General features: G+C 44.5%; 1 protein-coding gene across 3 annotated transcripts in view; it reads left to right on the top strand.

Moving 5' to 3' along the window:
• The window catches only part of VEPH1 (ventricular zone expressed PH domain containing 1), a 226,118-nt gene that overhangs the window by 102,021 nt on the left and 100,823 nt on the right, over window positions 1-23,274 (top strand). For all 3 annotated transcript variants that reach the window (XM_041733586.1, XM_041733587.1, XM_041733588.1), the window contains exons 8-9: window positions 17,095-17,304; window positions 18,096-18,493. In XM_041733586.1, the coding sequence (XP_041589520.1) occupies window positions 17,095-17,304; window positions 18,096-18,493 (608 nt within the window). The remainder of the gene's footprint in view (window positions 1-17,094; window positions 17,305-18,095; window positions 18,494-23,274) is intronic.

Below are 23,274 nucleotides of genomic sequence, written 5' to 3'. Positions count from 1 at the left end.
CACTGGAGGACCAGGTAAATGAGGAAGAGGCTAAGGACAGAGCACTGAGTAGATGTGGCCGGAGCAGCAGGATGGCAAGAGAGCGACCCGATAGTTTCGTTGGAAGCTTGACAACAGGCTCTTTCAACTGTGAGGGGGCCCGGGCTAAATCAGGAGTGGAGGACCTAAGAAGTCAGGATATGTCATTTCAATGAGGAGAGCACAAAGTTATGGGGAGCTGATCAGCGACAGGAGGTAGGGCGAGAAGAAGGGGACGATTGTGCATAAGACCCAGAGACGCATAGTTTGAGCGACTGAACGCTCGTGGAAGATGATGCTAATAACCATGAAAAGAGGAGCGGGAGGGGAGCCCAAATGGCAGCATGTCTCAGTCCACTACGCACAGAGAATATTATCTAACCAACAGGGTCATCAAAATCAACAATAGCTACTCACCCAGAGAGGACTGCTCACAAGTGCCCTTTTTTCTCTCAACACCGTAGTTTTACTGTATGTTGGCAAATTGAACGCCAATAAAAAATAAATTTATTATTTAAAAAAAAAAACCCACACACACACCGTAGTTCTAATCTGTTGTTGGATGGCTCAATATATATAAAGGCCTATAGCTCAGGGTTTCTAATGTTGGTACCATTGAAATTTAGGCTGGTTAATCCTTGCTTATGGGGCTGTTTCTGTGCCTTATAGAATATTTGCCAGAATCCCTGGGTCCTACCTCCCCCTCGGTTGTGGCAACCAAAAATGTATCCAGACATTGGCGAATGTCCCGAGAGACAAAAACCGCTCACAGTTGAGAACTACCGCCATATACGTATGGTATTCAAAAACAGCCTTCTCGCAGACCCACGACCTGCCTAGCAACAGCCCAAACACAGCAGTACCCGAGAAACCCAAGGCCAGCGTCATGAAGGGGTGGTTTGTCACTTGTGTGCAAGTACGAAGTCACTGTTGGCCGATTTTCATGATGTGGTCTTAGCCACTGGTCTAGAGCCTCTGCCGCAGGTGTCTGGGGCAGCCGTTTTGTGTCCTGTGCGTGGCCAGCCTGCTTATTTCTTCCTCCAGCGGGGAGTGGCATGTGTGTCAGATGCGAAAGCTTAGGCACATGTTCCGGCCGGTGTCCTGCACGCTCTCTATCGCCTGGACAAGTGCAAAGTTGCAAGAGGCCATTTGGCATCTGCAAGAGCATATATGAGAAAAATATTTGCATAAGGGAAAAACATGTTACACAAGGGTGTTGTGTTGGGCATTCTAACAAGAAAACTGATCCCTAATAAGGAGGCCCAATCTAGTTAGCAACGAACAATTTACCCCACGAAAAAGAAGAATTTAGGAGCTACGTACATAGGAGGAAAAAATAAGATTTTACTATTAAAATATGAACCCGAAAATAAAATAAAATAAAATAATAAAATAAAATAAGATATGAATCTGTAGGTATGAGAATGCACTTAAGTTTCTCCTCCTTTTATTATTTTTCTGGGGAAAACACATACACAGAGAGAGAAGTCAAACGTGAAGCGATAAAAATGTCACCACTCCCCTCACGTACCGCCACCACCACCACCGTCCCTACTTTGTCAACATTTCTCAATTCAAAATACTCACTTTGCCAGTGTTCAACACTCACTGTCAATCTCCTAATTGACTGTAATTATTCAGTGGGAACCTCAAAACGCTGGTGTAGACAGCCGGCCTTTTGTATTAGCCGTTCATCCTCTCTGGGAGGGTTGCTAAGGCTTCTCTCCCAACATCTTTTTCCTGAATAGCCTTCATTGTGACCACTTAGCTTCAGTCATTTTAATCTGTGTTCCCCAAAGAAGAAAGGTCTACACTTTCGTCTAAAGCACCCAGCAAAGTGTGATCCTTACAATTAGAGGGGAAATGAATAAATGAAGAGAGTCCGAAAGAAAATTAAAGACGATAAAAATCCAAAACAGATGTCATCTAATTTACAAATCTGACATAGCCCAGCAGGCCAGACTTTAGACTTCAGGCCAAAAATACAAGTTTATCAGAAGAAAAAACAATTAGCATCCCAGAGAGAATGAAAACTTGAAGCAGACGGGAGCCTTCTTTGTGCCAAGCCATTCTGAATTAATTGAGTGAGTTTTATTAGATGCACCAGGTAACACATTTGCGCTTTTCTCCTCCCTGTGTTTTAGAAAAGAATGTTTGTATCTAAACAATAAACCAACAGGAGCTAAACAACAGGACAGCCAAGCAAAGCATTTAGACACCGAAACTAATTCTGGAGAAGCAAAAAGAGGTAACGGCAGCTGGGGATTAGAAAGGAAGGTGACAAGATCAGGAGAAAGATCTGTACCTTTCCAAATCGCCGGAGCCCTAAGTAGCCTTCTGGGCAGACGCTAATCCCTGAGCCTTATGCCAACCAGGACCCAAGGGAAGCTGGGGAAGGAGAGGGTGGGCTCCTGGCTGAGCATTCACGGGGTCCTCCGACTAGGAGGCACCTTTGCCGTGCATGAGGCTCCAGGGAGACTGCTAATCAGGCACCTTCAAATTTGGGGACAGTTTGTCACAGGTGGTCTTAGCAGGTGGTTAGGCTCGGGCCGCAGCTGAGGATGGAAACTGTGAAAAGAAACAGGTTGGGGGGGGCACTTGAGTGGCTCAGTCAGTTAAGGATCTGCCTTTGGCTCAGGTCACGATTGTGGGGTCCTGGGATCGAGCCCCATGTCGGGCTCTGCACTTGCCAAGGAGCCTGCTGCTGCCCCTCCCCACTCTTTCTCTCTCTTTCAAATAAATAAAAATCTTTAATAGAAAAAGAAAAAAAAAAAAAGAAATGGGTTGAGGGGATCAATAAGGGAAATGAGAAGAGACAGGAAGAAAGGATGGTCATGGGAAAGGGCCTAGGGAAAGCAGAGGACGAGGAGGAAGGGCACCTGCACGCAGCCCCAATCCCAGGCCTGGGTGGGGTACGTGGGTGTCGGGTTTTACGCCTCCCTCTGATCCAGCTTTTGAACCGTAGCCAAAGCCATCAAGTCATGGAGGGGGCGGGTGTGGAGTTGCTTATAAGAAAAGTTCTAGCACAAAGCATGTGGTTAAAGCTTTCCCGGACCTCTGGCTTGGGTAAGTGGGTGGTATGTTCTTGGTTGTTTTGGTGGTAATGGTGGTAACAGCGGCGAGATTTTGTGTGTATTCTTTGTTTTTAAGAATCAAGCCCGGAGGTGGCTTGGGGGAGATGGGGGAGAATGAAAGGTAAATCATGGTCAAAACAAAAGGGGAGGTGTAAACCTGATTTTGGTATAAATGGCAAGAGATGACACGGTGGAGAGAAGGCAGCGGAACCACAGTATGTCAGGGAGGAGGAAGGGAAGACAGAGTGAGCAGGTTTTGTTCATGACGAATGACGCCAGGAAATGTGTCCTCCCTGGAGTGGCCCCACAGTTGTGGTTCATCCTAAATTTCATGCCATAAACATCAAAGAAATGCATCGCGAAGGGAGCCCCAGGGATTTGGGTCGGCGCGTGGCCCCGATGTGTAGCCACGCAACACGGCCCGCAAAGACCCTTTTCAAACCTTTTGCTACTCGTGTTCCCGAGGTCCCACCTCGACGTCCCGGGGATCGCGTCACAGCCCACCCCTGCTGTGACACAGTCCCTGGAGGCACGGCCCACCTCAACCACGGGGTTGAGGGTGATGGCTTTGTACTGAGTCCACAACAGAAATCGCAGAGAGTGGGGGGGCCAAGCTCTTTACGACTTTGCACAACGGGCTGTCACCTGTAGGCCCGACCGTGCCGGCCACCAGCGCCTCCGGCTCGGTAGCCTTCGTGCTAACGGCGCCCAACTGTGTAACCCCACAGCGACGACGTCTTCCCATGTGTACTAGGACTACAGGGGCTTCCCATTCCAGTATGATGGGGTCACCCTCGTAGGCAGGAGGGAGTAACGGAGAATTCTCCACGGAGGGGGGCACGTGACGGGGTGGGCACTGGGTGTCACGCTATATGTTGGCAGGTGGAACTTCAGTAAAAACAAACAAATAATAACAAATAAAGGAGAATTCTCTCTCCGATCCCACTGCCCTCTAGGTCCAAGGGACTTCTGGGAGGGGCAATGGTGCCAATGCCCTGACGTCGGCTCATAGAATTTCCTTTTGTTTCTTCCTTCGGTCCAGTCCAGTAGACGGCAAATGTTAGTGTGGACGGGATCTCCGTGCTCCCAGTACTGCATTGACGATACAAAGGAAGCTTGCAGAAATGTCAAGGGTCCCTTCGCCTTCTCCTCCCCAAAGCGATACCTCCCTAAGCCTTACCCCTGTCTTCTAGAACGCCGTCCTCCTCCCTCTTTTCCCTTTGAAGGCTTCCCTTCTCGAAATCTCCATTTTGAGGTGTTCCCCACCGACCCCTGCCGGCTGCGGCCTTCTCTCCCCTGAGCTCCTACATCCATCCTGCCTTTCCACCCCTCTGCACCCACAGTCCTGCCCTCGAGGGTTAGGGGTCTCCCTGGCTGCCCCTCTGGCCTCCCCCAGACTTGAGAGAGCTCATAGCCACAGCCTATGCTCCATGGAAGGAAAATAGAGTCTTAAAAACGCTCCTAAGAGTTCCCCCCCCCCTTTTTTTTTTGGGCAAGACGTGTTTATACAAAGAGGAATTGATTCTTTGAGAGCAACTGTTGGCTCAGGGACTATGAGGAGATTCGGGATCGTAATTAGAAACATGTGATGTTCTGGTCAGCGTTGCCCCCTGCTTAGGGAAAGCTGAATGCAATTTTGCCCCACCAAGGTAACCAGAGTTTTAATACCAAAAAACAAGGACATCTCTTCAATCTAGAGAGTTCTACGCTGGTCACTCGTATAAAAAGTGAGTTGTAGCAGCTATTTGTGGCAGTAGCCGTGGCTGTTTGGTGACTCCGTACAGGGGGAAGGGAGGGCCTTGGGGTTTTTCTGCCCCTCTGCTTCCCGAGGAGGTTAAGCCTGACATGTGGTACCGTTTATTTGCCATGTGTTGTTCATTTACTCCACCGTTTGTCCTTCCTTAAAGCAGCGTTTATGGCGATGCGAAGGTCTTTAAAGGTATTTCAGGAATTCGCTTATCAGCAAGAGATGTAGGTGGGAGACATCATTATCCTCTTTGGAGACAATGAAGCGAGCCCGGGGAGCGCGGGCCCCCGAGGGTGGACCAGGAGGGCTGGAGATGCCCTGCCAAGGGGTGTGGGCAACGCAGCTGTGGCCTCGCCAGGGTCTCCAGGCTCCTCGCCTGCAACACAGAAGTGTTTAAAAACACAAGACACACAAAAGGGAAAAGAGCTTTTCATCAGGCTCCCACGGCTTGGCTTCTTATTGCAAACAAGACAGGAAACACCCCAGCTTGCGGCCGGGGAGAAGGGAAAAGGGCGCTTGTGGAAGAAGAGGGGAGAGGCCTCGGCCCCTGTGGCCTCTTGCAGGAGATGTAACCCCCCCCCCGCCACCTGGGTCCTTCTTGGCGTCCGTCCTGGCTGACCCCTGAGTTCTCTGGTCCTGCCCTTCCGTGAACACCTGTGCAGGCTGGTGAACGGGGTGCCGCCCTCCGTGAAGGTGACCCGGTGACCGCGGGCCCCCTGTTGTGGCACCTGTGCCCGCAGGATGCTCCTCGGAGACCTGGGGTGCAAGGGCCCCGCCAGGAGGGCCACCCTGGGTGTCATGGGCTCGCGGGTGGCACAAGTGGGCCCTGACCCCGGCCTGGGGAGGCCGCAGCCCGGAGCAGGCCCTGGCTGGGCCTCCCCGTGGGTCAGTGGAGGCCATTCTCGCGGCCCGAGAGGGACACCGGGCGGCCCTGTCGTGCCGGGCCACCTGCTCTCCGGTGCCCACAGCGTCCTGGCTGTGGCGGGACTCGCCCCCCGCCCGCAGGGTCTGCACTGCCAGAGAGCGGGGCCACCTCGGCTGGGCTGGGCCTCAGGAGCCTCCTGGCCCACGGACGCCTCAGCCCCAAACCCTCCTGGGGCCTCAAGAAGGAGGCCCAACGGGTGAGAGACTGAGCGGCACCTGGGCCGGGCTGAGGCCCCGCGGGGACAAGCAGCGGGGCAGGCCAGGGCCTGGGGTCGGGCGGAGGCCCGGGCTCGGCCTCCCGGGCGCAGAGGCTGCCTCCTGGGTCCAGGGGATCGAGCCGCAGCCTTTCGTGAAGGCCCGTGTCCCCAGCTCCGTGCGGGGCGTTCTGACCCACCGTGTCTCGCTGCATCCACCCGTGTCTCGCTGCACGTTTCAACCTGGAGAGGTGGGGTATGGCCTCTCTGGCCTGGGGCCTCGGGCCGGGAGCACCCACTAAGGAGAACCTAAGCATTTCCTCCTGGGGGGCCGCTGGCCGGGGCTCCCTGCCTTTCCCCTCCAGGCCCCGCGGTTGGGTTTCCAGGGAGGACCCCTCTCTGGGATCCTGTTCCCTACACGCAGCCCCAGCTGGTGATGTTGGCCCAGAAAAACGGGAGCGTGTGGCTTTTAGGGTCCTTACCCGCGATTCCAAGTGTTCTGATGACGCCACCACCTTCCATCTTCACCTCCCTCGTGGTTTACCGAGTGCGTCGGTCCCCTGTGCCGCAACCAGGTGACAAGGTGTGAGGGTCCCGCACCTACCGTTAAGGCCGCTGCCCACCCTGGTCCCAGGCTCTGGGGCCCACATCCAGGGGCGCCTGCACCACCGGCCCGGCTAAAGGCACAGCGCCTGTACCTGGGCCTCAGGTGAGGACCTCAGGGCTTGGGGCGCCGGGGAAGGCCCTCACGCCCCCTCCCCAGGCTCTGTTCCTTCTCAGCCTGCGCACCTGCGGACCGAGTTCAGGTGCACGTTTGGGTTCGGTGGCTCCGAGCTGGGTCTGCAACAGCCGCCTCCCAGGACTCTGTGGCCCGGCGAGTCCACTGTGGGGGGCAGGTGCTTTGCACGGTTTGCTCATCCTTCCGCGTGTCCCGCTCCCGCTCACGCGGTCAGTCACCTCCTGCGAGGGCTCCTGGCTTTTGTTCTAACTGCAGGGAGTTCTCTTGGTCTGTGGTCGCTCAGTTTGTGCTTCTGGAACAGATTGATTGATTGATTGATTGATTGATTGATTTTCAAGGTATTTCTGCACCGCAGTAGTGAGGGGCGCTACCCTGCAGCCCGTACTCCCCAGGGAGCTACAGGGGTAGAAGCACCTGTCCCCGTGGCTCTGAGCGGAGGCAGCTCGTCTTCCAGGTTTGCATCATCCATGCAGGCTGCCGCCTTTCGGGGTCACGCGCCAGGCTGGGCAGCAGCCCCCCGGGCTTTTACCATTTGACTTTTCCATGCCCATTCTGTGCGGGCCACACCGTCAAGCCCATGATATAACGCCTTCGGCCGTCGGAGGACACCCTCTCGCGAATCCCACTGTTTTTTTAAAGACTCATTTATTTATTTATTCATGAGACCCAGGCAGAGGGAGAAGCAGGCTCCATGCAGGGAGCCCGACGTGGGACTCGATCCCGGGTCCCCAGGATCACGCCCTGGGCAGAAGGCGGTGCTAAACCTGCTGAGCCACCCGGGCTGCCCAAAAATCCCATTTTTGTATGACAAAAATGAGACTTAGCTCTATAAAGAGATTTACCACATTACCCGTAACCAGGGGATTAGAGTCACAAACCTTCCCTGTAAGACTACGGTCGGTTCATCTCCCCACAACCATCTCTTTTGAGAACCCTTTAAAAAACCTTGTGTGAGTGAAGCACACCGTCAAGTTATTTCATTTTAGGCAAAGTTGTACCAGCGGCAGGACTGGTCCCTGGAACAGGGCGTCTACTGGTCTCTGGGAGGCAGAAGGGACTCCCCAGGCCCCGACGTCCCGTCCTCCTTCCCCTTGGTATTTGAGTAGGGCTGTTCCAGCGCTGCTTACTTCCGACAGTCGCAAAACAGGTGACAGTGCTGTGGGGCTCGCGATCCTCCGTCGTTCCTACAATGACCGATGAGCTGAGAAATTGCTGAAGCGGAAGGATTAGAGCATCCTAAGAATTTAGGGCCCAACGTGGCTCTGGTCCCTCATGTTCTCCTACTTCTCTCCAACACCCTTAACCTTGCCGGAGGACGTACGCATTCTGGACGTGGGATCGTAGGCCGAGGTGGTCAAACTTTATTATTTTTCCTTGACTTAAGGAGCCAGGAAGAGAGGCTGCCGGTCTCTCCACCCCCGCCAACCTCATAGTCTCATCCTCAGGCTCAGCAAGAGCAGCGAGCGAGCTGCCCAAGGCCTAATTTGTTTCCAAGGGGAGTCCTGCTCACACAAGAGGGAGGTAATTGGGCCTCCCCCTGAGCATCCCTAGAGGTACTTCTGAAAACTTTACTTTGGCAGCAAGACCAGAAACTGTTCAGACTGGAAATCATCTGAGCCTCTTAAATGTGGCGTGTTGAGTTAAAGCCAAGTTAATATTTAGGGGATTACAGAACTCTGACAAAGATTGCTGTAAAACTACCTCTGGAGCTAGAAGTGACAAATGGAAGAGAAATAACAACCCCCTTGCCTGGGCCCAACCCACTGGCCCCCAACTCCACCCCACACAAGTAAACATACGCAGGACCAATGGTTCCACCAGCGCTTTTGGGTTTGTGATGCATGTCCTTGCTCTCCAAGGAAAAGAGTGGATTCCCAGAAAAATTTTTTGTTTTTTTGTTTTGTTTTGTTTTGGTTTGGTTTGGTTTGGTTTTGAACAAATTCTCTCCTGTGTTCTTAAACCAAATTTAAAAACTAGGACGAGCGAAGGAGTCATGAATGTTTCGTATAAACTCAAACTTCCGTCTACCATTTCCTGGTCTTTCGACCCTGCTAGGACCAAGGCTTCTTCTAACTCCCTGCCAGCAAAATTCTGTAGCAAAACCCCGGTGGATCGATGCCCAGTGGCAAAAAGTTCCCTTTGACCCATCTTGTGGCTCTGGCTGCCTTGGTGAGTCTTCATCACCACCCCTGCCCCCTGACTGAATCTCCAAATCATAAAAACAAGGAAGACTGTGTCAGAAGAGAAGGTCTTTGTGGTGAGAATCCTACGTATTAGAAATGCTCATCAGCCTCATCTGTAGGGAAGCTTCTCGGGCCCAGACGTTTTATTGTCATGTCTTCACCCTTGTTTGGCCTTTTGCAAACCCCTCATTTTCCTCCTCCCCTTGCCCCCTGCTTCTCTACATTTGATATTTACCAAATGACGCCCGCCCCGCTCCCTACCCCCTACGGGCCAGGAGAAGTGTCCGGTGCCTCATGGGCTTCTGGTAGAACTCAGGAGGTTTTGGGGGCCCAGGGAGCAGGCTGGCTTTAGAAACCAAGGTGGTGTGAGTGCACTTCCACAAACACGTCAGGTACCCGTGTGTGTCCAGCACTGTGCCAGGTACAAGGGAATAAAGATGAACGGGGCAGGTCCCCACCCACTGAGCAGCAGGGATTTACCCCCTTACCCCAGGGTAGGGTTGCCAGATTTAACAAATAGAGGTATGGGCACCCAGTTGAATCTCAGATCAAGAACAAATAATTTTTTAGTATAATCAGTCTAGTTTAGTATAATACACTTAGGGTGTATCCCACTAAGGGTAGAGCTATACTAAAAAAAAAATTTTTTTTTTTGTTGTTGATCTGAAATTCGAATTTGGTTGAGCATCCTGTATCTTATGAGGCAGCTGTACCCTAGAGGTATCTACCTGACTTGCCCCTCTTGGGATCAGTGAGGGTGTGGGGATAGGCCATGACTTCTCCTGCACCCAGATGCCCTCTGAGGGGTGTTCCCAGGCAATCTGAGAATGACCGAAGGCAGGCTCCCAACTACTGGAGGGCTGACTCCCTCAGGGGACGGCTTCATAACCAGACACAGGGCAGGGCACGGGAGCGGAGTGTCCTCTCCTAAAGTCTGCTGCCACGGCATCCTCAAGGGCACCTTAGTTCCCTCCAGGATTTGGAATATTGCTCTGCGTGTGGCTAGACCACTGGTGTTTTCTTTATATATTAACACAAGACAGACAGGGCTAATGAAGTTTCCAAAGGAATAATAAAAATAATAACTATTATTATTTCAATTAATAATAATACTAAGAATAAAATCTAACATCTGTTGAGCAGCATGTTACCTGGTAGGAGCTTCAGTGCTTCACGCTGACTCTGTCATTTCATCTTTGCAACAACACTATGAGTTAAGTACAGTTGTTTTCCCTGTTATGTAGATAGGGAAATGGGTACAAAGACTAAAAAAATAAAGATCTCTGTAAATTTAAAAAAAAATGTATATTTAAAAAAGCCAGAAGCTGATCCAATAAAATTATCCAGAAAGATTTACGATAATCCTATGAAATTTGAAGTTTTTTGGAAGAAAATGATATTAACTGTTGTCATAACCCAGAGCTTTATGTAGAAAAAACCAACAAAACTAGTGAATTTGTGAGAAATTTTTCCTTTAACAAGTCCTATGTTTTCAGATTTAAAAACTTGTATATGCTCAATATCTGATGTGTGTGCATTGGGTATACTTTATGCCTTAACAATTTTTAAGTTTTAACAATCCCAGCTATAGAAATTTCTGAAATAAAGTTCAAAACCTTGAACTGAGTAGTATTCATATATGTATATATTTCTCCCTGGTTCAGTTTTGGAAGACTTTATGTCTCTAGGAATTTATCCATTTTTTCTAGGTTGTCCAATTTGTTGGCATAAAGTTTTCATAAATATACTCTTAGAATACTTTGTATTTCTGTGGTGTCAGTTATTTCTCTTCTTTCATTTCTGATTTTTTGAGTTCTCTCTCTCTCTCTTTTTATTTGTGGGTCTGGCTAAAGTTTTATTGATTTCGTTGTTCTTTGCAAAGAACCAGCTCCCGGTTTAATTGATCCTTCTTACTTTTTTTTTGTTTTGTTTCTTTTTAGAGTATATTTCACTTACTTCTGCTCTAATCCTTAGCATTTTTTTCCTTCTATTGCTTTTGGGTTTTGTTTATTCTTCTTGTTTCTAGCTCCTTTAGATGTAAGCTAAGGTTGTTCATTTAAATTTTTCTTGCTTCATGAGGTAGGCCTGTATTGCTAATAACTTCCCTCTTGGAGCAGCTTTTGCTGCATCCCAAAGATTTTAGACTGCTGTGTTTTCATTTCATTTGTCTCCATATTTTTAAAAAAATTTTTCTTGTTGAATTCTTGGTTGGCCCATTCATGCTTAGAAGCATGTTATTTAACCTCCATGTATTTCTGTTCTTTCCAGATTTTTCTTGTCATTGATTTCTAGTTTCACAGTGTTGTGCTCAGAAAAGATGCATGGTATGACTTCAATCTTTTTTTAATTTGGTGAGACTTGATTTGTGGCCTAATACGTGATCCAATCTGGAGAATGTTTCACGTGCACTTGAAAAGAATGTGTATTCTGCTGCTTTAGGATGGAACGTTCTGAATATATCTGTTAGATCCATCTGGTCCAATGTGTCATTCAAAGCCACTGTTTCCTTGTTGAGTTTCTGTTGGATGATCTGTCCATCGATGTACGCGGAGTGTGAAAGTTCCCTACTATCATAATATTACTCTTGATGACATCTTTTAGGTTTGTTATTAGTTGCTTTTTTTGTATGTGGGTGCTACCATGTTGGGTGCATACGTATTTACAATTCTTATATCTTGTTGTATTGTTCCCTTTATGATTGTATAGCGTCCCTCTTTGTCTCTTGCTACAATCTTTGTTGCAAAGTCTATTTTATGTAAGTATTGCTACTCTGGCTTTCTTTCAACTTCTGTGTGCATGATAAATGCTTTTGTATCCCTTCATGTTCCATCTGCATGTGTCTTTAAGTCTGAAGTAAGTCTCTTATAAGCAGCATATAGATGGGTCTTATTTCTTTTTCCACTCCAATGTCGTTTGATTGGGGTGTTTGGTCCACTTATATTCAAAGTAGTTATTGATAGGAATATACTTATTGCCATTTTGTTACTTGTTTCATGGTTGTTTTTGTAGTTTTTCTCTGTTCCTTTCTTCTCTTGCCCTCCTCTCATGGCTTGCTGATTTTCTTTAATAAGACACTTGGATTCCTTGCTCTTTTTTTTCATATCTATTGCAGGTTTTTGATTTGTGGTTACCATTAGGTTGTATATAATATCTTACGCATTTAGCAGTCTATATCAAGTTGACGGCCAAGTAAGTTTAAAACCGTTTTTACTCCTCTATCCCTCTGTTTTAGGTATACAGTGTCAAATTTTATATCCTTTTATTTTATCAGTTGCTTGACTGATTTTTATAGATAAAATGAATTTTACTATTTTTGTGTTTCCTGCTTCTCTTCCTCCTACTTATATCTTTTCCTTTCCATTCAAAGAGTCCTCTTTAACATTTCTTGTCAGACTAGTTTAGTGGTCATGAATTCCTTTAGGTTTTGTTTGGGAAACTCTTTTATCTCTCCTTCTATTCTGAATGATAGCCTTGCTGAATAGAGTATTCTCAGTTTTTTTTTCCTTTCAACACTCTGAATATATTATGCCACTTTCTTTTAGCCCTTAAAGTTTCTGCTGAAAAATCAGCTGATAGCCTTCTAGAGTTTCCCTTGTATGTAAGGTTTTCTTTCCTTTTGCTGCTTTTAAAATTCTTTTTCACTACTTTTTGCCATTTAAATTACCATATGTTTTTGAGTGGAACTCCTTGGGTTGATTTTCTTGGGAGTTCTCTGTGCCTACTGGTTCTGGATTTCTGTTTCCTTCCTCAGATTGGGAAATTTTCAGCTATTATTTCTTAAAATAAAATTTCTGCCCCCTTTTCTCTCTCCTCTCCTTCTGGTATCCCTATCATGTGAATGTTACAATGCTTGATGGTGTTGTGGAGTTCTCTAAGTCTTTTTATTATTATTATTATTATTATTACTATTACTATTATCATTTCTTCTCTCTCCTCTTCAGCTTGGTTGCTTTCCATTACTCTGTCCTCCAGGTTGCCTATCTATTCTTCTGCTCTTCTAGTCTACTATTTATTCCCTCTAGTATATTTTTACTTTCAGTTATTGAGTTCTTCATCTCTGACTGATTCTTTCTTATGTTTTCTATCTCTTAAGGGTTTCAATGAGTCCTCTACTCTTTTCTTTCTTTATGACTATTACTTTAAATTCCCTATCAGGCATATTACTCATCTCTCATTTAGCTTGCTTGCTGTGATTTTGTCCTGTTCTTCATTGGGAACATATTCCCCTGTCTCCTCATTTTGTCTAACTGTGTTTATTTTCTTTTTTTAAAGCTTTCTTTATTTGAGAGAGAGTGAGTGGGAGGGCAGAGGGAGAGAATCTTTCAAGCATATTCCTCACTGAGTGTGAAGCCCAGTATGGGGCTCGATCTCATGACCCATCAGATTTTGATTTGAGCTGAAACCAAGAGTTAGACACTTAACTGATCGAGCCACCCAGGTGCCCCTTTCTGTGCTTTTTCTATATGTTAAGAAAATCAGTCTCATTTCCTCCTCTTTAAAGTAGTGGCCTTATGCAAAAGGTTGTGTAGTGCCCTGCAGTGCAATGTCTCCTGTTCACCAGAATTTGTTAATTTGGTGGTGTCTCTTATGTGTATTACAAGTGCTCTACTATTTTGTCTGAGCCACTTTTGCTTTCATCCCTGTCTCTCTTTGCCTGTTGTGGGCAGCGTTTGGTCCCTGTGTTGTTGTTATTGGTCAGTTTGGGTCTGCCTCGGTCTTGAGTTGAGTCAGACAAGGAGTTTGCCAGCGATGCAGTAGAAATGATCAGCAGTGTGCTTTTGCTGTATTGTCCCCTGAGAAGGTTTATTGGCAGCTAGCATTCAGACCAGAGGTCTGCCCCCAGCCCATGTGGGTAGGTCTGCAGGAGAATGTGAGGATGGAACTTGTGATGTTAGCATGGTTCGTGCAGGAGTGTTGTGGGAGCAGACCTTGAGTTGCTTTAGAAAACTGCAGCAGAACTAGAGGGGGCATGTCTACAGGAGGGGATGGGGCATGCGGTTAGCAAATTACGTGGGGAATGTTTGTGCTTTGCTGGTTCTTACAGGTGTCCATGTGTCTAGGCTGGGGTTCATGGGAGGGAAATGGTGGTTGTCAGCTCCTTTGTTCCTGGAGAAGTCTGCTGAACATGTCTGCCCTTCCCCCACATGCTCTGAGATTAGTAAATAAGTCTTCCTGTATTCACCAAGCATTTTTCAAACTGCTACTTCTATGCTCTACCTGCTACTTCTTTGTTGTAGCACAGCTGTTTGTTGTTCTGTCTCCTTAAGGGCAGGGACTCAGTTTCCTCTTGCCCTCTGGCTCACCCAGAGTGGAGCCTGCTGATTTTTAAAGTTCAGGGTTTAAGCCTCCATTGTAAGAACTCATGAAATTAGTCCCCTGTGGTTTCCAAAGCCAGATATTATGGAGATTCATTTTACGTGTATGGGTTTCCCACGCCTAGGGTATTTGTTTGGTTTAAGGGTCTGTTTCTTTCCTTCATGCCCATGGTGTTCCCTCTTCTACGGATAGTCCTATGGGTCCATTTAGCTCCCACCATGTCTCTACCCTGCCCGCCCTCTTCAATGTGGCCTCATCTCTACATTTAGCTATGGAGAGTCTGTTCTGCCAAAATGCAGGTCATTTTCTGGGTTATTTACGCTGATGTGGGTGTTACCGAATTGTATCCTTGAGACGAGGTGAGCTTAGGATCTTCCTATTCCACCATGTTCCCCAGAAGTCCCGCTGGATCTTGATAATCATCATGGTTTGTAAAATACCATCCAGTGATAGTAGTATCTTTGTTTGTAGTGGGAGTAAAAGTTCAGCTTTTAGAATCATCTGGCTGGAAGATGTCAAAACCTCCCATCTGTTTGTGGGCAGCCAGTATCATATGTGTCATAAAGGGAAACATGTTCATGATTAGCCTTTATTCCCATATACTGATTCTGAAAATCTATTCATGTATATTTCAGCGAAGCGTGGCATGGATAATAAATTCTGCATTATGTATGCAAAACTATAGGAGGTCTATGAAAATTATATAAATATGTATTTAAGTTTTTTCAGCAATTGCTTATCAGACAATAAACAATATCCTAGTTACTTATGGGATGATCTACTTGCTTTCCCAATGGCACTATTTATGTCTGTCCATGGGCTGGACTAATGGGAATTTTAAAGACTGAGGGCCTGAAAACTATGAGCCCTCCCTCAAAGCCAGTACCCCTCTCTAGGCCAGCCAGGAAAGCTGCCAACCAACCTTTCCCAGTGCCCACCACACACATGGCCCCAGAACGGCTGGAATGTAATTGAAAACAAAACTGTCACCAGCACTTTCATGTTAGTTTTCCCTAAAAAGCAGTGCCATGAAAAAAATCAAAATTGTATTTTCTCACTCTCACCTATGTACAATGCCAGGTTTACCTTGACCCTTTGGGGACAATAGCCATATGTTTGAAAAAGCCAGGATTGTTTTGTATGTTTGAGGCTCTTTTCATCAACTTCTAGGAAAAATGGTAAAGAGGGCTGAGGAAATACGCATAGACAAAACTTCAGAAACATTAAGCCATCTAATGAATGAATTTCTAGGGATTATTAACCCTATATTTATAGAGAAAGAATTAGTAACCCTATATGATATGCTTGATAGTGATCGTTAAATAAAAATTAAAGTAGCTCTAGGCTGGCTCAGGCAGGTGAAGGAAGATCAACACACACTACATTTTCTGTAATCATGTAGCATTCAGTGAGCGTCAGTGAACTATTTCTACAGCTTATCTGCGGACTCTTACTCTATCTAAGGCCCTATGTTAAGGCCCTACTCTATCTAAGGCCTTCGAGGGGTTCCAAAGTTATTCCGCAAACAACCCCTGCCTTAAAGAAGATCACTTTAATGACTCACAAAGTGCTTTATAAATTTTACTGTAAAAAAGATGGTTGGAACTATTAATATCATTCATGGAAGATCTCTTTCCTCCAACATATTAAAATTCAGAAAGATTTTTCTTATTTCATAACATAAAAGAGTCACGCTGATTGTCATAAAATTAACAAAACCACGAGTTTACACAGTCCATTTGAAATGTTCTTATTCTATCAATTTCAGCACAAATTATCTCTTAACAATTTTCTAAAAAATGTCTGGCATGAATTTCATGTGAAAGCTGTGCTTTTGTAGAACTGGATAAGAATATAGTAGATAACCATAAAAACTGCTTTTTATTCTCTGAATTCTTCAAAAAATCCTTCTAATGTAAATTTGGCACACACACCAATTTTTATAGACTTCTGGCAGAAGAAGCTATAGAAACAATTTCAAAGATCTATGTCCGTTGTTCGCCTGAAACTAACATAACATGGTGTGTCAACTATACTCAAATAATAAAATCTTTTTAAAAGAAAAGGAAGTTTAGCACATAGATCAATCCACTGTTGGCTGCAACAAAGAGTTGGGTATCAGTGCGGGCAAAATTGAGCAAAGGGTTCAAATCACACGTAGAGTGATCTGTGATGTTAGGGTTATAGAAGGATAATCAGAGTGAAGAGGATCTATGTGGTTGCATGAAGAAAGCCTCCCTCCCACCCACACCACTCCAACTAGCAGGCCACACATCCGCCAGTGCAAGATAGTTGTATAACGCAACGGCTTGCAGATGGCCACATAACAGAGGCCATCACACTAGGTAGGATGGTGTCAGCAGCTCCAAAGAAATGTTCTCCAAAGATTCAGGTCATACACTCATTCAATAGGATGGTCTTTCATAGAGTAAATCTATAATCAGTGTAGGGATATTTATAGAAGAATAGCAACCATCAATAAAGAAGAGATAGGCCAGGAAAAGGTACATGGGAGGCTTCCATGATGGGCTAGCAGTGATGGTGGCCACAATGAGCACATTTCCTACCACTGAAATGATATAGATGTTGGAGACTAGAACAAATATAATTTTCTTTAAAAAAAAAATGGGGGCACCTGGCTTAGTGGGTGGAGCATTGTAACTCTTGATCTTGGGGTTGTGAGTTCAAGCCCCACATTGGGTATAGAGATTATTTAAAAATAAAATCTAAAAAAATAAAATTATGTGCATTGTAGTTATTTAAGAAATATTTGCTAAGTGACTAATAATAAATTTATTGGGTAAATTTTTCTGTTTTGAATAAGAAGCAGTTAAATAGACAGTAACACTGTTCTGCAGGTATATCTGACTACCATCTAATGCAATTTTTATTCCTTCAGGAAAAAACCCAGTACTGAGGTTGAATTCCCCAAGAAGCTGGAAGAAATCAAGCTCACTTTGGCTGAAAATGAAGACCATGAAAAGCTGCAAGTTAAAATACAGGCTTTTGAAGACAAAATAAATGCTGAGAGCAATACTCCTAGCTCTATCAGAAGATATAGTTTGGGCCAGTTTTCTAAGGAAGAAAGAAAAGACATTAGATTTAACAGGTATGAATTTTCCTTGGCTGGTTTTTTTTTTTTTTTTGTATGCACTTCATGTTTGCTACTGGTTTTGTTATCACACTGTTGTGAGGTGGTTTTTAAATATTTTCCTATAGCACCAAAAGCCCCATCTTTTCATGAATGAAATGGCATTCACCATGTGTCCATTATCCAAAGAAGCTTGCTATGCTAAAAGGAGAACACAAAAGGAAAACAAACCTATGGCTTATTTTTTAAAAATACTTTTTTATTTTAAAAAAAAATATTTATGAGAGAGAGAGAGAGAGGCAGAGACACAGGCAGAGGGAGAAGCAGGCTCCATGCAGGGAGCCAGACATGGGACTTGATCCCGGGTCTCCAGGATCAGGCCCTGGGCTGAAGGCAGCGCTAAACCACTGAGCCACCAGGGCTGCCCTAAAAATACTTTTTTAAACATAAATGTGCTCTATCGAGAATGACTGTCAAAAGCCTCTCTTGTTTTCTGATGAAAAAGCAGAAGCAGACATAGGAAAAAAAAAAAAAGAATATAACTATGTAAGTGTGCCATTTTCCAGTTAGTTTTGCCATGAAATTGATTTTTAAATCTGTTTTTAGAGGTGGCCTAGATCTTCAAAGCGTTGGCTTATTACATAACTTGTCGCTGGTCTGTGTTTTTATCAAATCTCTTAACAGCACCAATTTTCGGTTTCACACTCTAAAGGAAGTGATTTTTCCCACCATCCTTATCCTTTCTTTTCCTTCCCAGTGGATGCTAGCTCAACCTCTTTACCTGTCTTGGCTTCTTGCTTGTATTGCAGGTCGAAGAGCTTGGCTTTGCACACCGCGCTCACAAAGAGCCTGAGTTCAGACGATGGAGAAGTTGTAGAGAGTGAAGATGTGCCAGCCAGCATCTTTGTTTCAGAAACAGACCCACTTAGCCAAGGAAATGACAAGTCGCCCTTTAAGGCAGACTCTGACAGATCGCAGCTGGGAAACTCTACAGTTTCACACCCAACTATGGTGTACACAGAATCAGAGAATTTGCCAGAAACAGTTCAAGAAAACTGCCAGGAAGAAACTCCAGAAACAACTGCAAGTCCTGTAGAATACCAAGATAAGCTCTACTTGCATTTAAAGGAAAACTTCAGCAAGGTAAAAGCATATGCTGTGGAAATCGGAAAGAAGATTCCAGTCCCTGATCAGTGTACCATTGAAGGTATGTGCTCTGAATACCCTAACTTTGAGAAATCTCAGACATCGCTGGGCAAAAAAAAAAAAAAGCTCAAATCATAAAAATTGCCATACCCTGGATTTTTTTGCAAAATAGATTGCTTGAAACACCCTAACAGTATTTTAATTGCTTTTTTCTCCCCCTAATAAGGTCAATCATCTTTTTAATTTCTGTTTGAATCCATGAGGGGCACTTAAGTTCACCAACTCTGATTTTTCTTAAACCTCAATTTATATTGTTCCTGGCTTTCTGTCCCTAGTGTTTAGGAAAATCCTAGAAAGGGTCTGTGTTCCCTAAAGCAAGCTCGGGTGTAGGGGTCCAGCCAGTGACATTTTTCTAACCACGTAACCATGGAAGGAAGCCATGCACAGCATTGAGCTTCAAGAGATTTTTCTCCCAATCGTCCAACAGCACTTATGAAGCAGTGACTGTGTGCCAGGCACTGTGCTAACAATTCAGCTTTCTGTGAGGTTCACACAGTCACAATCCCTGGCCTCTTGAAGATAATAGAAAGAAAAGAGTGAATTGGGAGGTGATATATGTCAGGAACCAGTGAGAGTGTGAGCTAGTCAGAAAACAGAGAACAAAGAAAGAGAGGTCAGGAACCAGGACTTCCCTTAGGCGCACAACTGAAGAAGGTGCCAAAAAAACTCGGTAAAATGTGACATAAACACAAGATCAGTTGTCTCGCGAAGCCATGTTGGAGCAGAGGCAAAGGAGCAAGGAGCAATGTCGATCACGTTTCCGTTTACAAGTTTGATCTTTTGTTCTTGGTGAACTTTTTGTATTAATTTTGATTTTTGAAAAATATTACTCATTTTGACTACTAAATTTTCTCGTGGTGCTTAAGTTTTGTGCCCTGGTCCTGGAAAAGATGGTAGGTAGGTCTGAGGCACAGGTAGGAAGCTGGAAGAGTGCCTGGGGCAAGCTCATCCTCTGAGTGGGCTGAACAGGTTGGGGTGTTTTGAAGGCATCAACGGCTAATTAGGCTTTTCCTAGAGTCTCTCTCAGTTAGCAGTCATGCTACTCCCTGGAGATTAAATGAAGGTCCTTAGCCCTCTTGTTGGACACGACAGCTCTTCACTGGCTACATCCACATTGAAACAGCTAGACAGCGTATCTTCCAGAAAGAAACGCAGCAAAAAGACGATGATTCCAGTTCATATTCTTCCACCAGCTGGCGGTCACCCCTAAGTGGACGGTACTAGGAAGGCCCTACTTTTCCATACTCTACTAACTATCCCTTCTCCCATTTTGAAGCAGAGGAAAGACTATTGTTGTGCTAACAAAGGGAAAGGGAGATTCAAGCATTTGGTAATGACAAATATTGTCTGGATCTTTAGAATCTGACATTTTCAGAGGTGTTTACATTAATTCATTGATTAAGATTCTTAAAACTCTTTTTTTTGATGGTAACAATAAAAGTGGTACTGCTCATATTCAACATAAGTTTTAGATTGTGCAAGATTTGGGAATAACTAAAATCAATAAAACTCAACATAAAGTCTTTATGATTTCCCATTTCACTAATACTCTATGTATTTAATGCACAGGTTAGAGGATTTAATATAAAAGGGGTTACGTGAATTTCCCAGCTTAAAAGAGGAAGTTTGTAGCAAATATAAAGTCAGCCATACTTCCATCTGCTAGAATAGTTTTCTTTTTAAATGTGGCTTAAAGCATTGAAGCTGTGTTATGCAGTGACTTTTAATGTTGTGAAAATGTGTGGAGGTCCTGCAGTTACTTCAAGCATCTAGTTGTCAAAAACACATATTTCTTATTGCCTTGAATTATTTGGGGGGTTTGAGGGTGCTTTGGATTTTTTCCTCCAAAATATTGAATGGATCCATCGTCTTTACTAAAAACAAACAAAAATCAAAAGATACTTTCTTTTGATGTTTCCTACCAGGAGTGACCTAGAGCTGAGTATATTTTTTTTAAGTTGACATTTTGGAATTTATTCACATTTTTATAATTTCCTGGAAGTTCCCGGAAAATTCCTTGCACAGAGATATGTGTGAGGGATTGAAGATTTATATGATTCACTGTGAATACATCTACCAAGAAAGGACTCACGCTGACTGCAGGGGACGTGTTGTTATTATTCCAGAGATTGTGTAAACCATTCAGGAGAATGCCAGCAGTCATCTGGCTGACACAGTTTTGCTTGGCTGTCACGAGATCACTCAGCTCAACAATATCACATTTCTTTCCTTAAAAATTTATTGAAGAAAGATTTAGGCTTAGAAACTATATTATGTTGAATGTGCTGGTGGTGTAAAAAAAGGCATATTTGGTTTTCCTTGCTGAATTATGCAAAAATAATCAAGAAACAAAGGGAAGAAGCATAAAAACCACTTCCACAACATTTAGAGTTAAAAAGACAAATAGCAGGACACAACAACAGCAGCAACGAAGTATTAGGAATAATTTTAGACTGATGTCATGATGTCTATACCATAAGAAAATGGTAAAAACAACCCTTTAAAGAAGTTCTTTTGGTAGCGTTTTATAGGTATGAAAAAAAAAAAACCAATACTGAAAAAAAATTAAAAAAAAAAAAGAAGTTCTTTTGGTAGCGTTTTATAGGTATGAAAAAAAAAAACCCAATACTGAAAAAAAAATTTAAAAAAATAAGTTCTTTTGGTAGCGTTTTATAGGTATGAAAAAAAAAAAAAACCAATACTGACACCCCCCCTACTTTGACCTACAAAACATCACTTTTGTAGGGTTCAACCTAATACTTTAGTAATAAACTATGTTGAAAGAACAGGAACCTCACTAGTCACAGCCCAGCAGAATTCAGGGTGAGGTGAATCAAGGTCACAAATGCCATTCTTAGCCTCAGTCGGGCGTCTTATTATTGCACGATATTAATCACAGAGGAGACAGGCGAGAGTATAAATACAGCAGCACAGATCTATCATCATGTCTAGAAAAATTGTCAAACCCCAGGTCTTACTGAGGTTGGGTCAGCAGTGTCATTTAGGGTATGAAAGAGCCTGTTATTCCCAAGTCAATAACTCTCCCCTGGGCCTTCTAGGCCTCTGGCCCGGGCACAGGTCAGCCAAGCAGGGAAAGTTAGGTATTTACAGTCAGAGTGATGCTCTCACATCGCTACCTGATTGTATTTACTTACAAGACTGAAGGAATTCAGTTCATCAGCCCAAGGGCATTTTAAATACCTGAATCCCTGGAATTCCTCTATGTGAACCAAAATGATTGGAGGTTTAAAAAAAAAATCCAAAAATGCATGATCTTGAAATAAATTCTTGAAAATCTGGCCCATCACTAGTGTTCTATAAAGGATGAAATAAAAGCTTACAAGAACCCATCAATGCTGCTTTGGTTTGCTTTGAAGTATTCCCCGATTGGGTGAAAATACATCCCATCTGTAGAGCATATCAGCAAGCCTGACTTGCAGGAAGCTAATTTCAAAGCTGGTAATGTCGTCTCTTCTCTAATAGACCGACATGAGGTGGTTTTTCAACTTGAACAGATATAAGAATATACGAAAATAAAAATTAATTATAAAATTTCAAGGAGTAGGTGCTGTTTCATAATTAATTACAGATAAAGTTTTCTTATTGAAATTCTGTAACCTCATGTTGGAATGACCAAGCCAGTCCTTACCTTTTTCTCCTTGGTTGGTCCGATCTGGGGGGTGATGATGATATTCATTTAGTGGTTCTGGAGGAAGTTCACCCCCCCTAAAAATAAATTGTTTTAATCATAGGATTAGGATCATTTATCCATGAGGAGAGTTAAGATTTGGAGGCAGAGAAAAATCCTCAAGCTTTCCCACACAATCTCAGTGGGAAAAACAGCAAATAGGAAGATACTACGAACTCCTTGGTGCCTCAGTTCATTGATAGGGTCCAGTGGGTCCCTGTGTGAAGAACCCTGGTTAGGAAAAAATTCTAGAGAATTTTTCTTGGTGCTTTGGAATTTTTTTTTATTGAAATATTTTAATTTCTTTATTTGAGGGAGCAAGTGAGAAAGAGAGAGGGAGCTAAGCAGGGGAGAGACAGAGGGAGAGGGAGAAGCAGGCCCCTTGCTGAGCAGGGATCCAGATGTGAACTTGATCCCAGGACCCCGAGATTATGACCTGAGCTAAAGGCAGATGCTTAAACTGGCTGAGCCCCTGGAATCTATCACGGATTACCTATGTGCAGTTCCCATTTCTCCAGGGTGGGTTTTAGTCAAAAGAAGATAGATATAAGGGTGGCCAGGTTCTCCCCTTAACGTTCTCCTGCCACTCGTATCCTGCTTCCAGTCCTCCTCAACGTCCCATGAGAAACATTTAAGTAATAACATTTAATTAATTATGAAACAATAACTAAAAGGAAGACCTCCAAACTCTTTTGGAACGATCTCTTCCAAACTCTTCGATTGAGTTACCATAGGTTACTTGCCCTTGTTCATCCCCAACAGAGTAGCTGCAAGGTCCCCAGCAGGCAACCACATCGCTGGTAAAGATGGGACGCATTTATTTATTTATTTTTTTTTTTTAAATTTTATTTATTTATGATAGGCACACAGTGAGAGAGAAAGAGAGGCAGAGAAACAGGCAGAGGGAGAAGCAGGCTCCATGCACCGGGAGCCTGATGTGGGATTCGATCCCGGGTCTCCAGGATCGCGCCCTGGGCCAAAGGCAGGCGCCAAACCGCTGCGCCACCCAGGGATCCCTGGGACGCATTTAAATACCCAACTTAACTTTTGCAAAGTTCCATTAGAGAACATCAGATAGCTTTATTTCTCATTTA

The sequence above is a fragment of the Vulpes lagopus genome, chromosome 19 (assembly GCF_018345385.1).
Source record: "Vulpes lagopus strain Blue_001 chromosome 19, ASM1834538v1, whole genome shotgun sequence".
NCBI classification, from domain to species: Eukaryota; Metazoa; Chordata; class Mammalia; order Carnivora; family Canidae; genus Vulpes; species Vulpes lagopus.
The sequence above is the reverse complement of the archived record's forward strand: the minus strand, read 5'-3'. Positions and strand labels throughout refer to the sequence as shown.